Source organism: Amblyomma maculatum, chromosome 10 (assembly GCF_055883805.1).
Source record: "Amblyomma maculatum isolate TAMU_Amacu chromosome 10, ASM5588380v1, whole genome shotgun sequence".
Lineage (NCBI taxonomy): Eukaryota > Metazoa > Arthropoda > Arachnida > Ixodida > Ixodidae > Amblyomma > Amblyomma maculatum.
The window spans coordinates 35,850,733-35,873,463 of record NC_139353.1 but is presented as its reverse complement, the minus strand read 5'-3'; the positions used below and the strand labels follow the sequence as shown (position 1 = coordinate 35,873,463).

Genomic DNA, 22,731 nt, shown 5'->3' with positions numbered 1-22,731 from the left:
GGTCCGATATGTTCATTGTTTCAAGCTCGTCTTGGCTTGGCAGCGCTGCAGGCGTTCCACAATAGCTCTAACGGTAACGTGAAAAGAGCAGACAGCTTCCTTGATGGTGGCGTGCTAGCTGTTCTCTGCGGAAGGCGAAACGAGCGCTCGCTACACGTAACAAAACGAAATTATAAATTCTGAAAGCCTTTCAAGATGTACGGACGTTTACTTGCAACCTTCAGGCGAGGAATTTTACGGCCAAGGGTTCCGTACCGCTGGCTCTCGTCTTCCCAAGTGAGTGGCCTACATCTCGGAAGATCGTTCGATCTCGGTCGGTCAGCGTTGGTCGGCCTTGGAATAGATTAGCATCGGTCGAATTTTCGCATGTGAAAGTGCAGTGAGTTACGAAATACTGCAATCGTTTCAAGTGAAATGGTTTGCGTACTTTCAGTGTTCTGCTTTTCAAACAGCTCACACATATGCTTGCCGCAAGGCACGCACGCCTTGACCGTAACATATAGTCCGCGTGTTTTTATAAGTTCGCTCAATCAGATTTTCCTACGTTTCCTTACAGACAGAGGTTTTGCACTACTAGGTTATATACTATTACGGCTAACTTGATTCGATCGCAGCCCATTCTGTACATATCCTTCTGTGTTGCATAATTGACTTAATTGACTCGACTGTCAGCTGAGGCGCTGGTCAGCTAGTCGTTGCTTTAAGAAACTACCAGGCTTAATCGTCTAGCGACAGAGCGTTCACTCAACACGACGGCGCAGCGTCTTTTTTTTTTTTTTTTTTTGTGTGTGTGTGTGGGTGTGTGTGCGTTATTTTTTCTGGTAAGCCAACCAGAGCACACCGCGGGTTCGACGGACCTGCCGGCGCAAAGCTTATCTGACGAAAAAAAAGAAAGAAAGAAAGTGATGCTGTACTGAATGCCATCTTTGTAGGTAGTACTCACAAAATGTTGCTTGATACTGAAGATTGGGCAATAAAGGTGGCCGAGATGCATTTTATAATTAAAATATATATGGTATAGTTAAACATTTTAAAAATGAGATTCTGGTGTAATGGTTTCATCTGGTCCCAAAAGTGAGCCTTCTGGTTTACTGAATGCTGGCCCTGTGGCGCATATTCCTCTAAGTCAGAGCGAGTGTAAATTGGGTATTTAGAATTCGTTGATATCAGCCGGGCTCTACCCACCGCAGCTAGGGTGAAGGCTTCTCCCATATTCCCTCAATTAACCCGCTCCTGTGCTAGCTGCATCCACTTGACCTCTGTCAACTTCTTAACCTCATCCGCCCACTTAACTTTCTGCAGCCGCCTGCTATGATTTCCTTCCCTTGGAATCCAATTTGTTACCCTTAGCAACCATCAGTTATCCTCCCTTCACACTACATGCCCTGCCCATGCCCATTTTTTCTTCTGAATTTCAACAAGAATGTCATTAACTTGAGTTATTTCTCTGACTCACTCTGCGTGCTTCCTATCTCATAACATTAAACCTGCCATTTTGCTTTCCATAACTCTCTGCATTGTCCTCAACTTAAGTACAAACCTTTTCATTTGCCTCCACGTTTGACCCCCATACGTGAGTACAGGTAAAATTTAGCTGTCATTACAGTCAAAGGTTTTGCATTATGAGGGTATATATTATTACAGTATATATATATATATATATAGCTTATCTACCTGGAATACCTGGCAGGTATTTGAAAGCACGCATTATACCTTGCATATATAGGGTTGTTCATTTTCGGGTAAAACTCGATTTTACCCTATATTTGTGCCGTAAACACGTTCTTGAAAAATTGGGCCTATCATTCCCCAATTTCTAGAAAAACTGTGTCGGTGAAACTCTGCCCCACTTTGTACTACTACTGACTTCTCTTGATTTCTGTGACTGATGACGTAGTATTCATTGCTTTGCAAGGAGTACTTACATTTAAAGCAAGCTCCTCTAAAATATAATGCAGGTGTTGCATGATGCAACTGTGTTCGACTCTGGGCTAGCAATATCACATTGAATTGTTGTGTGTAGCTAATGAAAACTGTGATGTTCAGGGAATGTTTTCTCAGTGTACTTCCAAAGGCTGGACAGGTCTCGTGTGAAAGTCGAAATGCTGCACATGCAGATTATTAGGTATATGCTAACAAGGATGTGTAAAAAGTTGATGACCAGTTTGTGTAGATATATTGCTTCACGTCCCAAAATCGAGCCCTAATTTTTACCCTCCGATAAAAAAAATACAAAAATTGAATACATTGTAATAGATAGTAGGTTTAGTCCAGAAATACTCAAAATTCTGAATACTTCTATGAAAGCCCTGATTTCTCTCCTATTATCAAGATGAAGATAGTAAGTAGTTTTAACCCTCAAATTCGGAAAAATATAAAACCCAAAAACAAACAATCCCATGTATATATCATAGTCACAGATCCGTATTTTCTGCTGCTTGTGAACATGGTAGACCCTAGGCTAACCCATGAGATGCTGTTCATCTTGTTGGCTACAGACCACTCTGATTTAGAGATCTCAGGTTTCCTGAAAGACACCTGGTCACTTGACATGTTAAGATATGGAGAGAATTCGGGGTTGCCAGATCTGATGTGGCCATCACTTCCTACGGGAAAAAATAATTTTGGTTGCCTGACATAGTCAGGATGTCGGAACCTATTCAGCCTGCCGACCATAATCTTCATGAGAAGTGCTGGGAGCACTTAATTTTCAAGGAACTCCATACTGACAAGGTCACAAGCCGACAAGTAGTTAATGAGGACTCTCAGCCTATAAGTCCCCAGCTGTTTGCCCAGCAGAGTACTAGTATGTATGGGGTGTGAGATTGAAAGGGACTCCAGAAGCCAACCATTCAATGCCATTGTGGCTTTCAAGGTAACTGTTGTGGATGCAGTTACAAACGTTGTTGAGGTGGCTGCAGTTGGCTTTGACAATTGCAGCTGACAGTGCTTTTTTATTAATCATGTCATTGAATCTTTATGTGGTAACTTATGCATATTACCAAAATGCAATAAATGATCTCTCCCTGGTCACTTTCCTGCGGACCTGATTTTGCTCTCAAAGACTAAAGACCTGCCACACCTAATTTGTGTATGTGTGCGTGCATGCGTGCACGCGCACACACATGCACATACACACACGCGAAAGTATATGCACTTGGATAGCAGAAACCTTATTTTGTTTCCGCAGTTTCGCATATGAAGCCAAACACTTCGAAACACTTACATATAGTTATGTTACTATGCCAACTCAACAACCTCTATATGGTCACTTTCATTGGATTTGTGTATCAAATATAACAGCAAGGAAAGCTTCTCTCTGCCCTATTTGGCTTGCTCATATAGCTTGATTGCTCAGCGTGCAGTATTCAGTCACTGCTTAAATGAAAAAGAAAAGAGGTCTCGAGCTTTGTGCCATACATTTGTAGGTTGGCCTAAGGAGGTTCAGGGCTTAAAACTCTCTCCAGTGCATGTACCAAAGCTATACATTTTATTTCACGTTGGGGTAAGGCTCTGGATTTGATTAATGAATGCCCTAAGTCATTAAGCAAAATTATATACAATAGCATACAATAGTTTGAGTCCAGAGGGCATTGTTGTAAAGTCATAGTTGCTGTCAGCTTGTATGTCAGTAGAAAGTTTTAAGCGGCTAAGCCAGCACCTCTTAGCAGTGTCACAATAAACTGGTAGTATGGTGTGCAGCCTTACAGGCTTACAAATCAGGAGTCGATGCAGATTGGTTTTGTTTGGCGTGAAAGAAAAAATTAACAGAGCTTGGTGTGCTATGTTTGAGCCTGTAGCTCGTTACCTTCTTATTTTACCGTGTTTCTTTTCATAGAGTTCAGTTTTTTTTTTATTTGCCTCATAGATGCAAAGAAGTACTCAGATCACTACTGATGAAAGGATCATATTGGGATTTCCTTAAATTAGTATGCAGTTTTCGTTGAATTATTCAAAGCAGTTAATTTGCTAAGTGTTTAAACAGCGCAGTAACGTTCAGAATAGCCTCACAAGCTCTTACAGCCGCAAGTATGCTAGCCTTGCTGAATGCTAGGAAAAAGTCAACAGCATCTCACTATTGGTCAACTGATTTAACAGCGCATATGCACGAATGGAGGATTTCAAGGGAAGGAAAGCGTAGTAGAGGGCGACAGAAAGGTGGGCGGATGAGGTTAAAAAGTTTACAGGGGTCAAGTGGATGCAGCTAGCACAGGACCGGGTTAATTGGAGCAATATGAGAGAGGTCTTCCCCCTGCAGTGGGGATAGTGAGGTTGATGATGATGATGACGATGATTATGATGATGTACAAATGCAGCGCAGAGCATTGGTGACTGAGGCAGAGGCCAGCTTCCAGGCACCCACTATGATGCATCGTCGCATGCCAACCACCACCAGGATGGAGTTTGTGCCAGCAAATGCCCACGACGGCATTCCCATGTACAGCATCCTCAACAAGGATGGTACCGTTGCTGACGGCGCCGAGGACCCAAAGGTGCTTGCATTGTGTGCTCTCTTGAGTTTGCTCTTAAGTGCGCTCTCATGAGATCAAATCAGTGTTTTTGCAAAAATTAAGAAAAAATAGTTTAATCATTAACTTGAATAATATGTTGGAAAACTATTTTATTGACTGAAAAGTCAGTGCACATTCACTATGACACGATATATATAATGAGGCATTAAACAGAGATGGCAAATATACATATGTGTGGTTAATGCAAATATATTGTAAATGTATGTGGTAAATATACATACAGGGGCTGCTGTATTTGGCACTGCGCAGAGATGTCACAATAGGTGCATTATCTTCCCGTGCACAATGTCCTCATGGCCTGCTTCAGCGTGAAGCTCAGTGTGAGCCATATGGAAGGTAATGCGGTAAAATAGTACACAAAAATCCACGTAGCTGTACATATTTTCAAACAAAATAAGAATATGGCAGCATTTGCGAAGGGAGCAAAAGGGGAGACAGACACATTCGCCGCCCTCTGCTCTGTTCTGTTTGAAAACGGCATCTTACTCTTATTATATTGACGTGAACTGTCAAAGGGCAAAAATCTAATAGTATATATGGTGTAATTTCAATGCCCATTTTATGAGTTTGTTGTAGTATGTCCCAAAAGAACATAGATCACAGCACAGAATGACCAGCCTGCATCAGCTCTCTTCTCCGTATCTGCTGTTTGTTTCTGTGGCGAGAAGTGCAAGTGTGGAGCGTTTTTTTTTTTGTTTTTTTTTGTAATAATGGAGCAGTATTGAAATTTCAACATTAGGGACACTAAAGACAACTACACACAATCTCTGACACAAAACTACACAAAACTTGATTGTCTGAATTATTGTGGCTACGCTGGAGATTGTTCTTCACCAAACGACACATTCATTGATGAGAAAAAAAAAAGTCAGATTTGAAAAACACATATTTTCTATTGCTCATTTCATCACTAGCTTATAACAGCTTCATTTTGTGAAAGAGGCCCCTTTATCATTTGAATGAAGTAATCTATTAATGCAGCCCACTTAATGGAATCTTTGAAGCAGCAGAGCATCTCCTGTGGGGTCAGCGTGAGTGAACTAGTATGAATTCTTTGACGCTGGGTTAACGTCCCCCCCCCCCCCCCACCGCTTCCTGCGGCGCTGTCTCTTTCTCCTTGCCATTCCACAGTTGGACAAGGACCTCCTGCTCCGCATGTATACCAAGATGATGCAGATGAACATCATCGACCACATTATGTACGAGTCACAGAGGCAGGGCCGCATCTCCTTCTACATGACCCACTATGGCGAGGAGGGTGTCCTCATCGGCAGCGCTGCTGCGCTGGACGATAAGGACCTCGTCTATGTTCAGTACCGTGAGTACGGTGAGTAGCAAGGTCTTTGCGTTATCACCCTTTAATTGCTTGTGAGAACATCATGTCGTTCGTGTGGAGTGGTATCATTGTCAAGTGGCCAGTGGTGGAATTATATTAAAGGGTGGTACGATCATTGGCCGTCAGGAGATTGTGAAGTTTTCAATCGAATATTATACATTAATGTGAGCACCACCTGTGCCAGGGGAAAACCCCAGCACTGGCATCACTGAAAACGTGCTGTGGTGTGACGCAGTCATTAACGCGTGGCTGCGTGAGCCAGATCTGCTGTGCCTGCCCTACCCTGCACCTTCCAGCATGCAACACAGCAGGGCGTTGTAAAGGAGCAGTGCTTCAGAAATAAAGGACGCTTTCATAACTCCTACACTGTGATACAAAACCGTGCTGCAAAGCCGCTGCATGATGGTGTTACCTTTGCCCGTTGCCAGGTGTCCTGCTATGGCGAGGTTTCACACTGAACCAGACTATGCAGCAGTGTTACTCAACAATGTACGACTATGGCAAGGGTCGTCAGATGCCCATCCACTATGGTTCAACGCAGCATCACTTCGTCACCGTCTCATCTACGCTGGCCACGCAGATGCCGCAGGGTGAGTTACCACACAACCGTTAAGGGAGGAGGAGGGGGAGTGTTAAAGCTCTGCACAGGAATGTGTGAGCACTTCGCATTCATTGCATTGGGGGAGGGCTGCCCAAGGTCATGCCATCTTGAATTTCTTTATCTGCTCTGTTAGTTGGTGTGGTATAAGTTAGAGGAGAAATGAAAAACTGCCCCTTCATCAAATAGCCCCTTCATCAAGATGAAGGGGCTATTATATCATCCAATCAATGAATAGTATGCAAGTAGTATCGCAGTGAGAACAGCAAAGAAAGACCTTATTTAAATATAGCAACTGTGGAGTGCCAGTTGCTAAACTGTGGGTGATGCAAGAAAAAAAAAAAGCCGAATGAAGAAGATTGTGTGCATGCAGCATTCAAGAAAAAAAAAATACAATGATGAATGAGTTGAAAAAAATGCCTGAAATGGAGGAGTGTCTAGACGCAGCTTTAAAACTGATTTTTTTTTTCTAATTGTGAACATTTAGTGCCGTAAATGCTAATAATGTGTGAAAAATTCAGTTCACCCCATTTGAAACTGACTGCTTAGTTGCTTCTTTATTTATTGCGAGTCCATAAACTGACGGGGAGTTCTGCCCTCTTTCTTTCTCTGACTTGCATGAACAACGACGGCAGCTGTAGGCACGGCGTATGCTTACAAAATGTCGCAGAAGAAGCAGTGTGTGGCCTGCTATTTTGGCGACGGTGCCGCCAGCGAGGGTGACGCCCATGCCGCCTTCAACTTTGCGGGTACCCTGAGCGTACCTATCATCTTTGTCTGGTAAGTGCCTTCCTCAACCCCAGCATGTGGCGCCATCTGTCGGCGTCAAGGTGATCTGGGCATGCGCAGTGGAGCACGCGGTGGCGGATCGTGATAACAGGTCACTGATCGCAGTAAACTAAATCTTTTTAATAGCTCATTCTTCAGTTTTGCACTGTGTGCGCAGCACACCTACCATGATTTGAAGGTGGCAAAATGGAACTAGGGAAACCCCTTCTCGTCCTTAGAAAGAGAGTGTAAGATGGAAAAGGGGTTAGGGGAGGCAACAGGTGGTCTAGTAGGTTGGGCCTCCGCCTTGGCTGTGGAAGATGGTTGTTTCAAAACTCACTGCCAGACACCCCCTAGTAAAAATGCGTACAAGCTTTCCCTGATTCTGCTTTCTTAGTGCGGTGTGCTCATAAATGCCTCTGCCGTGAACTCCACTGCACCCTTTCGGAGGTCCCATTACAGTCACCGACTCTGGGACCTCCTGCTGTATGTACAGTAGAACCCCTTTGTAAGTCACTGGGACCGGCAAAAATGTTTACTATATCAGGCCCTTTACTGTATCATTTGATCACATGGTCTTGAAGGTGCTGTCTGGTAATTAAATGGCTGCTTACTGAACGCGTCTTGTTGCTTCATAAAAAAAATAATCTAAAATACCTTCCGTCTCTGTCTTATCGTCTCTTCATACCATTATAAGATTCTTTGTTGCCATCTTGTGAAAGTATGTACCTCTTAAGCATGGGGGCAATGTAGCTATGAATACAACTAAGTTTGATTTCATGTATAAGCCAGAGCCTTGCATGAGCCATGAGCCACGAACACGGCGTCATCATCCGCTGTTTCTATCTTTTAAAAGGCAGCAGATGAGAAATGCGCGCGGCAGTGAAGCAATGCAAAACCGCGCACGCTGCGCCTCCAGTTCTAGCCACCGTTGGCCTCGTGCTTCGTTTAGTGCTGCACGGTGCTGCAAATGTTCGGCAGTTTCTTTCCACCCTCTATTTATTGCTGCACTTTTACTCTTTTACTTTCTGATCACGCCTCCTCCATTTTCATTATTTCCATGTTTGTAGACGTTTTACTTTTTTTTTTTTCGTATTTTCCTACGCGCTGCATGCTTTCCCTCATGTCTCTAAGGCCTACGTAAAGTTGGCTTCTCCTGCATGCTGCAAGTCGGGTGGTAAAGCCAATAAAAAAAATACATTTTGTGTTTTTTTGTTGTTTTTTTAATTGCCCCGCGATCACAGGTAGCGCGCTTGCGGCGATGTCATTTCGTAGGAAGTCGTCGCCGTGGCCAGACGCACTTTACCATAACTGATTTTTGCCAAAAATGTATTTACTATAAAGGGGGAAAAGATACAGTCAGCTATATGGAAGATGAACTGAGACTTCAGTTTCACTTTATTATACCTGAGTTTACTATAGCTGTATTCTGCTGTAGCGAACGCTAACCCTGATATAGTAAAATTGAATTGAATTGAAACCCAGTGTCAAACATATCTCAGCCTGCAAAGTTGGCATGGGTTACGATGTTCCCACGTGGATTTTAGTTGAAGTTCATACACACTAACCAGCATGTAAACCGGACATGCTGATTAACTGCCACTGCTGTGAGTGGTCTTTCCAAAGATGTTCACTTCAAACTATTGCCACGGAACAGGGCATGTCCAGATTCACTTCTGGCTGTGTGACATTGCGAGGAAAAGAAAATTTTATTTTAAAAATTCTTTCCTATTACCCTACAGCTAACGCTCAAACAACCACATTTCGTATTTGTAGCAGTAATGCTAAAATGTAGTCTCGTGAATGGACAAGTCAAACAGGCCATCAATACTTGACTGTGAGACTTGTTCATTCCTGTGAGCAACAAAACTGGAACTGTAAAACGCTGCTAACTTAATTACCGTAATGTAATTCATACAGACAAGTATTCAATAATTTCAGCTCCCAGTGCATTTACAAAAATCATGTAACAAACTTCTGTACATTAATTTAAAATCTTTTATACGTATATGTATTTTGTTGCCACCTGTATTATGCTGTGGTCCTACCCTTGTGACGCCTTACTTGTACAACTAAGAACTAACTATAACAGTATCTTAAATTTAGTGAGAGCATTAAGAGAAAGGCATTCAATGGGAAAGCCAGTGCCGACAAGCTCGGGATTGTTGATAGGGTCATGACGTAATGCAGAATTGGACGTGAATACAACGAGTAAATTTCGAGTATAAGTTCTGAACATAACTCAAACGGCGTTTTGAAAATTGGTGTAATTAGATGGGGGCTGAACCTGTGACCCTTGGGTCGAGAGTCAAACGCACCACCCCTGGGCCACTGAAAGGCCGGTTCATTCGACTTGGTTTAACCGAGGCCTTGTGGATTCTATGGCTAATGAAAAATAAAAATGTTCAAAGTAAAAGTAAAAGCAATGTCCATGTTTTTGAAGTGACATGCATATACTAGGACCCCAGTACACATAAAGGGACTTATTAATGCTGTCATGTCATGTCATTAAGGTGGAGCTTAAGTGTCCTTCAAATTTTTAATTGATTTATACTGGTTAAGTGTCATAAGGATTGTTCTTTGATGGAAAGGCTAGTTGATGCTCCTGTTTCCTTGAGGGTGTCCCCTAAAGCGGGCCAGGTTTTATTTATAGGACATTTAGTGGTTGCCATCCATGTGAGCTTTGCTGAATAGCCTCACAGGTGGCTAACAGTAGTTCTTGGGGAGGTGATTAATTGATAATTTGGTTAGTTGGGCTCACTTTTCTAACACTACGAATTGCAGAGATATTCTGTGAAAAATGTCTCACATTTATACTCGGGCAATGAGCTCTCGCATATACAACTGTTAAATTTTTATTTACGTTATACGTGCAATATAACAGTGCCCTTCTCCTGTGTTACATTTGATTGTCAAAGCAGGAATGCGTTCTTTGGGAGTGGGGTGCACACCCCCAAAACATTTGTAGATTAGCTTGCAAAAAAAAAAGTCGCATTAATTACCTAAGTAATTTTGACATACTTCTAGTGAATGTTATCTCTGTGCACAACATAAATTTGATCAGACATAAAATACATGCAGATGAAATTTTTACAGTTTTTGGGATAAGTACTACTCCATCCTAGTACTAACTTTGTTTGTGTCTGTTATGTCAGACGTTTTTGTTTTTCTAAATTAGTCGAGCATTTAGCACATAACAAGTCTTGGAAAACCACTTCACATTCTAAGTTTGAATTGCTCTGCATTCTTTTTTTTTTGCCATTCACAGCCGAAACAACGGCTATGCCATCTCAACGCCAACTCATGAACAGTACAGCTGCGACGGCATTGGTATGTCTGAGAGTATTATTTTTCTTCTTCCCTGTTGCCTCGATAACCAGTCAACTGACATTTGTTCCAGCAGATGAAGCCTAAGTCTGCAGGTCTCCTGATGCTTTTAAGCTTTTCTTTTTTTGTCATGACTGTTTAGTCTGTTAATTGAGCCACTTTGTTCAGTGGCTCAGAAACTTGTTGGAACGCGGTTGCCAGAAGTCGTCAGTCTCATGTCAACGGGCAATTAAGAGAAGCTATGGTGGAGTGCCAGTTTGTCATTTTTCACTCATTTAGCACTGTTACATCTTATTGCTTAATTATTTGTTGTTGCTTAGCATCGGTTAGTGCACTGTCAAAAGGCACTTTTGTCACTTTGATATGTTGTCTTCAGAAATTGCAAGACATTCCTCTAAAGAAACATAAAGTGGTCAACAAACCAAGTTGCAGTATCTGCATAGCACACACACAGAATTAGAGGCTCAACTGTGCAAGACGGATAGAGGAGTGGGAAAAAAAGGAATAGAGAAACTAGCACAGCCTCTGCCCCATAGTGAACCTCGTTTTTCCATCAGCTCTGTGTCCTGACATGTATATGAATAATCTTCACTGATTTACATATGGCATTCTGGCTTATATGAGTACATCCACAAAAGTTTGAAACTTCGCACACTGAAGATACTGCCCTATGACTTCATGCAATTTTCAGCTGTTTGTAAAAACTGGGCAGAACTCATCTTAACTAGTTATGCATGAAGCAGTAAAAACTGTAACAGACTGGCAGGAAAGCGCTGTTTTTGACTCCCGCCTGATCTGTTGCTGCTTCTGATAGCGAACAGCTGTATGCCGTCATGTACCACATTGCCCATTTGAAATGCTTGACACTAACTAAATTGCCATGCTTGTGTGAAAGAAATGCAAAGCAGTGCCACTTTTCACTTTCCATTTTGACTGTACAGTTTGGTATTGTTAGCTGTAAAAGAAATGCCTTGGGCTGCCTTGTTTCTCCGAGTGTCTTTTTATTGTCTGCTATTAGGCATTAACACATTTAAGGGAACAGTGATGAAAAAAACCTTAGAAGGGAGTGGCTAGAACGGTGCTTAAAATGTGACGGGAAAGAAGGGACAAGCACACAAGCCCAGGTGGCACAAACCACCGGCCAAATATTGGTACTATGTCGGCAATACTCCAATCTTGTGTTGGGCCAGCCATTGTCAACATAGTCAACATTGGGACAATGAATTGTGCTACTGGGGTACGCTGTCAGCACTTTGTTGGTGGTTCCCTTCCAGTATGAACCAAGCAGCCCAACTCAGCCCTCTTCCTGAAAAACTTCACTTTTCTAAATGCCCATTCCATACTTTCTCCCTTGATCTAAACAATTGCAGCTGCACGTGGTCCGTCATACGGGCTGACAACAATCCGTGTGGATGGCCAGGACATCTTGGCCATGTACCAGGCAATGCAGGAGTCGCGGCGCTTTGTGCTCGAAGAGCAGAAGCCCATTCTCATTGAGGCAATGACGTACAGGTGCGTACTACTAGCCTCCAGCGGTGGCATATCCTTTCTTACTTCTTCACATATTGAGTGTATAACACAAGGGTGAAAGCTCACATTTGTGTCTGCCCACAGAACAATGGCATTTGTTGGGCTACTTACAGTCCAGCATGTGCGCTAAAGGCAGAATTAATTAGGTGGAACCAAAATGGGAAAAATACTATTAGTCTTGTCATGGTCTGGCTGCCATTTGTTCACTACATATTTACATCAGTCCTGCTTAACCATCAAGACCAGCCATGCACATTAAGAAATAAATAGAAAGGACGCGAGGGAAAGTAGCTGTTGTGGTCGTCTGAGTACTTTTCCGCAATTTTTTTTTATTTGAAGATTTGGTGGATTTTTTTTTGTGTTTACATTAAAACACGGCTTTCGACGGACGTTGTTTCGTAATCGTAATCACTGTTGTTTTTTTTTTATATGATACGGTATTTTTGCCTGTATGGTCAAAACTCCCTTGGAGTTTTATCTTGGCTTTTTATACCTGGGCATTTTATTTGTCACTGTTTAGCATACTAATAGTCATTAACTACTAGTAAAGTACTTATAGCACTGGTCAGTTGTACAAGGAAATGCTGTTGCTGACAGTTACTGTAGTAAAGTTACGTGATAGAAGCACTGAACAAGAACGAGAGTGGCAGTTAATTTCTACAAGGTGGGCTGCCTTTGTTGAGCAAGAGTATGGCAAATTATGTTCTGCATGTTGATAAGAGCAAAGGGGTTGCTGCTGAACTGTCATGGTTTCAAAAGCGTGACACCTTCAGTCACATTTATGCATTAATGCTGTGGTGAAATTTGCTTGACCAACTAACCACTCTAAGCAGGTGATGGCAGTAACCAGCGCTATGCTAGCAGATGACGTTTGGCAATGAGACAGAACCTTCCAGTCTTCAGAGGGACGTCAAGTAGTAGTGGAGTGACTGATGCACCAAGGACCACATGGGGCAAATGTTAGGTGTGCCGAATGCCAGATACACCGCAGGCTACATTCTGTATGCAGGATTGGACACCACAGCACTTCGGATGACAGCACGGCCTACCGCTCGGTGGATGAGGTACGAACCTGGGATGAACAGGGGCACCCAATCACGCGGCTCCGACACTACCTCATGGATCGCGGCTACTGGACCGAACAGCAGGACAAAGAGCTGCAGACAGCTTTCAAGAAGGAGGTACTGCCCGCATAGAGTGAAAGATAGCAAGAGTTGTTATCGGGCTAGTTGGCTTGAATCTTGTAATGCCATGACAGGTTATGCGTAAAAAAGACGACATGAAAAAAGTAATCCTGTCACGTCTACTTTCTTTGTGTCGTCTTTTTTACACATAACCCTTCATGGCACTGCAAGAGCGAAAGATGTCGGATTTCAGCCTGCCATAACCAAGGGGCCCCTGTTATGAGCCACGGCCATAATGGAGGGCTCTGCAGTAATTCTGACCACTCGGAGCTTCTTAACGGGCTTCTTGATGCGCAAGTTTTGGCACATTCGGTTTTGTTTTGAAATGCATTTGTTGTGGCCAGGACAATACCTGTGACCTCTTGCTATACTACTCTCACCTCTTGCTGCAATTTGGCCCTCTGACGATCTAGCTAAGCAGCAGTTATAGAGGCTTAGTTTGAATGTTTAGTAAACAAAGTATCTAATTTACCTTATGTTGAAAGGTTTGTGATTTGTTTCATAGTCATTAATGATTAAACGAACCAAGGATTTGTCAAAAGAATGACAAGAATGACGGCTGAACTAAAGCTGTTTGGTTCTGTGCTCACAGGGGTGCAAGCTTTGCATAGCTATTAAAATTCAATCACAAGGAAATAATGGCTACTTATTGCTGATTTTTTACTGATATAATCAAGCAGCTTTGACTAGCAGCTGTGTCAAGATAGTTGCATACTTCGTAAAAGTTGATTTTAGTTTACTGCTACCAGATGCTCCATTCTTTGAAAAGCAGTAACGCCACATATGGCCGTAATTACTGGTGCCATAAATTATCTGCCCAAGTTAGAAAAAGAAAGATTCAATAAATTTGGACATGCTAGTATGGCTTTGTTGCTCTCTGCAGGGAATTCAAGTTGTAAATTAGTTAAAGGAAAAATTTTGAAGTTGAGTCTTTTTTATTCAGTTGTGTAGTGGAGGGGGGTGGGGGGGGGGGATGTTTCTTTGTCTATTTGCTGTGCTGTTATGTGCATCGAGAGCAAACCAATGCACGCACTGTCGGTTGCAAGATCTTGCAGCATGGTACTATGATGCTGCAGACTGCCTGCAGTCATTACTTTTCATTTCTCTTTTTTTTTTTTTAAGTTTACCTGATTAAGTTGCCACCTCGATGGCTTCAATAAACTCTGTCCCTGCCTTAAAGGTGGCATGCATACTGTGGTTGTTTCATGAAACACATAATTTCATGAAACACATAAACACATTCACATAATTTTTTTTTCCATTGTCATGGTTGCCCTGAGATTTAAAAGTTTGTCTTCCTGTTCAATTTCAAGGACGTCGGATACACCACACTTGCCATGGTGCATCTATATTTTGTGAATTCAACTAACTAATGTGAACATTTCAATCCGATACCGAACTCAAAAAATGTTTGTGGTGGAGGGGGGTTCTTTGTTTGTTGATTGACGTGCAGTGACAGGGCTGTTGTATGAGGCTGACAGGATGAATGCACAGAGCACTACTACATATAGCCACGTAGCCAGAAAAATGTTGGTACAACCGCCCCCCGCCTTGCCCACCCCTTCCCATTCTTTTACCCTAACCTTGTGGGAATTCAACATTCCCCTCGCCCGCACGACTCGGCAAGCACCCTCTCTCTCTCCTTCATCGGGGACTCCTCATTTTTCCCCTCTTGGCCTCCTTCCCTTGGAGCTGTGGCGGAGAGGGCGGGGGTGAGAAAACTGGCAGTATCTTGACGAGTAGCTCAGGATCTCTTGAGAATGACTCGTTCAACGCACCATACCTGCGGTTTCACTCGAGGCGTATCAGAATGGCGGTGGGAAGCCTCTGCTATCGGGGTAGGCTTCGCATACTGCCAGGATCGCCCAGCCGACTTCGGACGACTTACTGCGTGGAATTCCACCATTCTTCTTGAGCTAGCCTCCCCAACTGGACTGCCAGTGGGGCCCCACGTTAGGTGCCATTTTGTGGGGGTTCTCATGGGGCTCCGGCTCCGCTCTGAGAACCGAAGCCACACCGCTAGCTCTGACCACAGCTGTGGCCGTGAAGAATGACACACCGAGGCACAGCCAGCGGGCCAAGCTAGCGGTGTGGCTTCAGTTCTCAGAGCGGAGCCGGAGCCCCGTGAGAACCCCCACAACCTTTACACAGAAATGATACTAGTGGCCAGACTTTCTAAGTAATGTGAAATGGTGCTTGGACCAGATATTTAAGTAATGAGCCTTGTTGTAACTATATTTCTTTTATCGAGAGCGAAAAATGATCTGTTACTAAGAACAGCATGATAAAGTGGCAGTTAAATTTTGCCGCATAGTTACCAATTAAGTTTCACCCCTTGAGATGCCCAACGTTTTTCCAGAACCCTTTTTTTTTCATCCACATAAATTTCATGCACCTAATGGTGGAGGCAGCACAATGATTAGTGAACAACTTTAATTGGTATTGGAAGAAGTTTCTGCTTGGATATTTTGGTTAAGTTATAACTCTGCCAAATTCAAGTTAAACTATTCTAACCAGTACAGTCTGGTTATGTTTTGGCTGTACCAACATTGAAGAACAACTACATACACTGTGAAAACTGATGTAGGAGAAAAAAATATTAAAAAAGCAACATCTAAGCTTTTATAATTCATTTACAGGCATCAAACATATGTTGTTTGCACTTGCTTTAGCTGATTTTTGTGTTTAGTATATGCAGACTTCTTAAGTTAACAGTGTGGCCTTATAGTGGTAAGGTTAGATCTACAGTGCCACCAGGTAATGGTACCGTGGAACCAACCTGACCTGGCTTTCTGAGAGGAGTGAGCCTTCCTCTCGCCTAATGCTTCTGTGTGGGGTAAATGGAGAGATTTAGTATAACATGATCCACATTCCACCACTGTGACCCTCTACCGTCTGTGGTCGGGTCACATGAGTTGATTGGTCCTGACACAGCAGATCTATGTGCAAACACCTAGAGTCATTCAATAATTTTCAGAGTACCATGATTCTTTTCCCCGCGTCACTGCACCACCGATTGGTCAGCATGGGTCACGTGGTGCGCCGCGGCCCGCTTTCACCGTCAAGCTTCCAAACGGTCACAGCGTGGACGCCTTTCACCGCAGTGTGTGCGCGGAGATTGCTGTATTTTGTGTGTGGGTGTTGTTGCTCCCTTTTTTTTGCTTTCAAGAAGTACTTAGCGCCAGAATGCCAAACTACAGCGCCTTCGGCTGCAGCAACCTGCATAAGTCTGGAAAGATTTTAAGGCGAAAGCTTTTCTAGGCTAACTCGTTTAGTGGAAATGTGCACGCGTGATCAGTGCGCTGTGTTGCCAGCAAATAACGGACATGTGAGGAGGGAGATTAAGAATGATAATGATGGTGAAAGGTAATGAATAAAAGTTATAAATAGACATCAATATAGTTAGTGACTAATGCTAATTACTAAAAATATAACAATGACTTGTAATTACCAGTATGCCAAACTACAACTTGTAATGACAGCAACTGATTGGAAATGAGTAAAAATGTTTAGTAATGAGTGGTAATGACTGCAATGATAGGCATGGCTCTGAGATCTTTGTTGAAAAGTGCAGGTATTCCGCCATTCTTAGGTTTTTGCTTAAACCCGTCAGCTGAGAGCTGTTAAATGTTACTTTTTATAATCGCTAAACATCACAGAGGAATCAGTTTGGGAGCTTGAAGCAGATGATGTCAAAGCTGTAGAGGGCAGAGGCATGACTGCTAATGACTACAAAAAGACCAACATGTCAAACTACGACTTGTAATGATTGCAACTGATTGTAAATGAGTAAAAATGCTTAGTGATGATTGGTAATGACTAGGCATGCCTCATAATGACTGCTAATAACTACAAAATGACCGCAACCGATTGAAAATAAGTAAAAATGCTTAATTGTGATTGGTAATAACTACAGTGACTAGGAATGACTCGTGACTATGAAACGACCAATATGTAAAACGACAACTTGAAATGACCACAACTGATTGGAAATAAGCAAAAATGCTTCGCTATGAGTGGTAATGACTGCAATCACTAGGCATGACTCATCATGACTATGAAATGACCAATACGTCAAATGACGACTTGAATGATTACAATTGACTGGAAACGAGTAAAACTTAGTGATGAGTGATAATGATTACAATGACTAAGCATGACTCATCATGACTACGGAACGACCAATACTTCAAATGATGACTTTAATGACCACAGCTAACTGGAAACGAGTAACAATGCATAGCGATGAGTAATAACGATTAATATTAATGATTTTGATTATGTCAATAAAGCTGTTTAACCAGCAAACACGAGTGAGCTTGCGTCAAAGTGTGCGCGCACATGTGCGACAACGTACAGTTAGTTGGCATCTGCATCGTCATAGAGAATCATTCAACGTGATCATTTACGGTGGTAATCGAGGAAGGCAGGAAAGTGTGAGTGGTTACAGCACCATGAAAGTCACAACAGAATAGCAAGGTGTTGAATTAATCGATTGAGCTCTTTGGCAGGACTGGAATGATCCTCATGCAGACCGCCGCTCAGCCTTCTATACAAGATTTCCGTTCATAGTTCGCAAATTCTGCTGTTTTTAAAGTAGCTGCAGTGCTCTTCAAAGCAATGCAAAAGCAAAGGCCCATGCTGCTTTCAAAATGTCCTCTACATTTGACTTGAATATAACCGCACCAGAGACGTGCCTTGGGCAGTTGGAAGCTTCATGGCCGTGCCGGTCATGGTTACCAGCATGCGATGAGACCTTTGCGGTACTGTGAAAATTATCGAGTGACTCTACCAACATCAAGTATATGGCGCCATCTATTGGCGTCAAGAGGATCTGGGCATGCACAGTGGAACAGGCAGTGGCAGATCACGGTAAACTAAAACTCTCTAATGCTTAGAAAAAATCTGTGCTGGACAGCACTTCGTGCAGATAAAAAAACACGTTAGGCATTTCACACTTTGGTGAAACTGTCTAAACATTAGTAAAAAAAATCTGACCTAAATTGTAATGTTTTGGGCCTTTGCTTTTCTTCTCGTGCAGGTGTTGCAGACCATCAAGGAAGTGGAAAAGGTACCCAAGCCGCCAATCAGAGACCTCTTCACAGATGTCTACAAGGACATGCCACCACACCTCGAGGAGCAGATGAAGTACATGATCGGTCATGTCAAGCAGTATAGGGACCAGTACCCCGTTGACCTTTTTGCCAAGGAGCAGAGTTAAGACGGGCTGCCGGCAGGAAGTCCCAGCCCTGTTTTCTACACAGGAGTTTCACTGTCGCCGGAGTCTAGTGCGGGGGTTTTCGGTCTCGGTTCCACGAAACGCTAGGGTTCCTCCTTGGGGTGCCTACGAGGTTCCCCAGGCTCTAAAATTTATGAACCCCACGTTTCAACCATACCTTCTCTATTTTGAGATTAATTATGTATTTTCAAATTAAATCAATCTTTATTTAGCATTCTTCCGCAATGTACAAAAGAAATTGCGTGTTGAAAATTTTTTACATAACTAGCAGTCATTATTTAATTCAGCTGTTTTTTGAAGAGGGCTCTTGCTTGTGTCTTACGCAGGAGGGTAGAAGAGTCCACCCAGGTGGGGTTTTTGTTAAAATTGTTAAATTGGTTTTGTTAAATTTGTTAAGACTCCCTCAGGCTACAGAGATTGAGGGCCCCTGTCCTAGAGCTTGCATTTGTTAGTCTGGCCTGCTTAAGCCTTGGACTAATGTGCATAGACTTCCCACACATTGTTCTCTTGTCAGGTATATGGAGAATTTGTCTTTTCTGTTTTGAGGGCAGTTTTGATGGCAGTTTTGCTGGCAGTTTTGATGGCATAATATGACTTGACTATTTTATCTTGTTGATGAAGGAAATGAACAATTCAAAAGGCACACTGTTTCATTCATAAATGCGGAGAAGGAATATTCATGAAGTGCGTTTGCGTTTGGATAAAGGGCAGGCTTTAGAAAATGTGGGAAAGGTCACATTAGCTGCTTTATGTTCTGTAGCCAAAAGCTTAGAGCTTGAGTTGTGTTGTGCCAAAAATAGTCTTAATTTAGTCACTCTGATAACCATTAGGTTATTGCTGAAGTGGTTATTTACTTTGAAAACTATTAATGAAATTTAGTAAACATGTCTAGCACACTTATACCTACATGTGGTCACTGTGTTCTAGTTAGCAACACGGAGCTGTGTGGCTTTTACTGTATTGTGATAGACGTATGCATTTCGAATACTTTGTATGAGTGTTGTATCTAAATGGAACTAAACCAGCCTTAGTTGGAGTGGCATGACTCCTTAATACTGAAGTTTTAAAAGATAACTTTCATCCCTTGCCAAGTTTGACGTGAAAATAACCGATTAACATCTCGGAAAAACTTGTGGTGGCATGGATTTACTCGCATCCTAACTATGCGCACTTTCATTACAATAACGCTAAAGCCTACTGGACAGTTGAAGTCATGGAATCAGAAAAAGTATTGCTACTGAATCCCAGAGCAGGGGTTTTCTCTCTTGGTTCCTCGAAACCTTGGGGTTCCATGGAACGCATTCTGAATTTCCTTCCTGAGCTTTTTGAAATCTGTGACAGGCCGTGTTTGAGTGTGTGTGGTTTTTGAAATGGTGAGATATTTTAGGACGCCGTGGGCCTGGTGTTGGCACAGACTCAAATAGGCATGGTGATATATACGTTGTGTTCAAGGGGTTAGTATGTAGAGAAGTCCACTTTTGTTATGAACGTGGGAGCATTTCATGTGTGTTACATAACACGTCGGCACCGCATAGTGTTTTTGTACCACAAAGTTTTGGTGGAGTTCTGGCATAGATGATGTCGTGAGCCTTTAATTTTTCTTTGGCTGAAGCTCAAGATTGCGAGCATTTCTCAAAGACGCTTTTTTGTGCTTTTGTTCTGTTCGGATAAGGCCCACTTGATAGTGTTTGTCAAAGCTGCTGTCTTGTAAGCCATGGATAGAGAGAGATTGAAGAAATGCTGCATCATTTACAGTGCTTTTTGTCGCTGCAACTGAAATGCATTTGTTCCTTGCCAGTTCCTTCCCAATCAGAAACTTATTTTCTTCAATTCATAGTTACACATATATATATAGCATAACATATACACAGAGTATAGTGCATAGCTTCGTTATAACCATCATTTTATTGTAGCTCTGTTGAATCACATTCATTAGGCACTCAAATAGAACTACAGCAACTTCTCGTGTCTACATTAGAATCTTGGTGATATGAACCCAGTTGCTACGAATTTCTGAATGATATGAATTCATGAAATTCACTGACCAGAGTGAATTGTGTACAGCGTGCAGAATTTCGGGTGTTTCGAACATTCTCCCTCGCTACTACATATGAACGAACGCACAAATTGCATGATACGAATTTTTTGCAAACATGTGTATTTTGTTGCAGTGGGTGTTTATCAAAATGCTGCGAAGTTAGGTAGGTAAATGTCATAGCATGGCATTGAGGGACTAACTAGGCTTACATAGACTAGTAAACATGAATTCATTGATCACTGCGTTTGATCTCTTGTTTAATTGGCGTTGTTTGACCTTCATGCCACTGGTTGTGAAAAATGAAGATGGGATATTGAGTAAAGCAAATTGTTTTTGTTTGTCTCTGAAGTCACGGTATATAATCCCATTCAGAAGGTACAAATATATGATACGCTTAGGTCAGAAGCTGAGCTAGCTATACCGAACTTTCATGGCTACTAGCACAGATGCATCATGTCTCTGAAAACTGCATGACAAGATACCTTAATTTTAAACACAATATCATTCCAAAAAGTGATTTGGTATTTTTTTTACCATGCTAGATATGACAGTTTAACTACTAATGCTTCTTACATAAGGTTTGTTTATGTGACAAATTTTTATGTGCTAGTGTTATTTTTGGCCTCCTTAGGAATGACCTCAAGCGAGCTCACATTAGAAATTTCACCAGCAAGGCATCATCATGCTAAATGGCCACGTAGTGCAATGCTGCATTTAAAAAGCAGGGTTTCACAATACATGACAACAGAAGGTCAACTTCTTGGGTTTTTTAAGGCTGACATATCCTTAAAAAAGGTTTTGCTGTGGTATCCTAATCATTTGTGCCGTTACGCAGCTTCACGCATTCTTTTCATGATACAAATACATTTCACGGTTGCTCATTTCGTGATAAAATTTATGATGGTTTGGTGCAATAGACTATTTTATAAAACCGCGAACACACCGTGCATATTAATGCCTGAGGAGCAGTTGCCAAATCACAAGCGTTAAGCCTTAATTCAATCAGTTTAGACATTTCATGATCAGGATTTTCATTTGCTGTTGCTAGATTATAGCCTCAATGAATATTCGAGAATTCTTCTGAGTCTACAAGCCATTACTTGTGGAGTCGTTGCCCAGGTTAGTATTAGCTTTTGTTTTGTTTTGTTTTAAAGCCATATTTTGTGGCATTTTAGAAATTATTTGTTTTAACAAAGAGACGGAATGTAGGTAATATTACAGTCTGCTCGAAATCTTCAAAAACCCCTCGAAGTTGTTCTTCAAGTCAAGTACAAATCACCAAAAAGTCATGTTCACATATGTAGTCAATGTGTAGCACAGGTAGTGCTTTTGTTAAATAAACTGCTGCAAGTCTAAACACTCACATGTTTTGTCATTTCTTGTCACATTGTCTATGCATCTATATTACCTTTGTAAGATGCACTTTGTGTTTATAGGGACACTAAAGGGAAACATAGAAGGGATTGGTAGTTCTGAAGTTGCAGGCTGTTGTTTAGGAATTTTACTACAAGGTCTTTAATTCAGACTTCACCGAAAAAGCATTAGGCTTGTCCAAAAGTTCAGTATATCAAATGGCCCTAAAAATAAAACTTAGGAACTTTTCTCATTGTGGGAACTCTATTTGTTGAAGGCTTGCATCGACATCTGCTTTGGATGTAACTGCTGCTGCAGCAACCTTTTGCATTTGCATCATATGCAGTTGAGATGCTGAAAAATTTACAAACTATCAATAAGATTTATGCCGCATATATGTGACAACATCCTGTTTGTCACCTGCCAGAGGCATACTCATGATTTTTCGGGGCTCCTAGGCTTGAAACGGCTGATTCCGATGACGCGAACAATTTTTGCCGACTTGGGGTTGCTATCTCAAAATAACGGCTTGAGGGGCTAGTTGGTGCTGCATCGTATTCAGAAATGTGGCGCAACAAACACAAGCACAAGACGGTTTGTGTTTGCTGCAACACACATTGGGGTTGCTAATGGGGTATGTCACTTTCTCAATTAAAAACTGCTTTAAGATGGTAATTTAATCCACGATCTTAACCCACAAAATGGGACTCATAAAAATGGATCCTCCTCACAAGTGGTGGGCACGAATGGATAGAGCATCCCCTTTGTAACAGGGTTATGACAGCTGTCATCATGCTCGTTTTTTTTGGGTCATATTTCTTTAGCC

At 42.1% G+C, this 22,731-nt stretch overlaps 1 protein-coding gene across 1 annotated transcript; it reads left to right on the top strand.

The window, feature by feature from the left end:
* Positions 1-57: 57 nt before the first annotated feature.
* LOC146176152 (2-oxoisovalerate dehydrogenase subunit alpha, mitochondrial-like) lies at positions 58-21,915 on the top strand. The gene is made up of 9 exons (XM_084582486.1): positions 58-276; positions 4,317-4,493; positions 5,664-5,859; positions 6,297-6,458; positions 7,102-7,246; positions 10,503-10,564; positions 11,932-12,073; positions 13,101-13,272; positions 18,317-21,915. Exons 1-9 carry the CDS (start codon positions 196-198, stop codon positions 18,494-18,496), a joined length of 1,317 nt encoding a protein of 438 aa, XP_084438612.1. The 5' UTR covers positions 58-195; the 3' UTR covers positions 18,497-21,915.
* Positions 21,916-22,731: the final 816 nt, after the last annotated feature.

Excerpts from the sequence above, each read along its gene's own strand:
- LOC146176152 (XM_084582486.1), top strand. The coding sequence starts at position 196 with ATGTACGGACGTTTACTTGCAACCTTCAGGCGAGGAATTTTACGGCCA. Across the intron at positions 277-4,316 it reads GCTGGCTCTCGTCTTCCCAA|CGCAGAGCATTGGTGACTGA; the intron begins GTGAGTGGCCTA and ends GTACAAATGCAG. Across the intron at positions 4,494-5,663 it reads ACGGCGCCGAGGACCCAAAG|TTGGACAAGGACCTCCTGCT; the intron begins GTGCTTGCATTG and ends GCCATTCCACAG.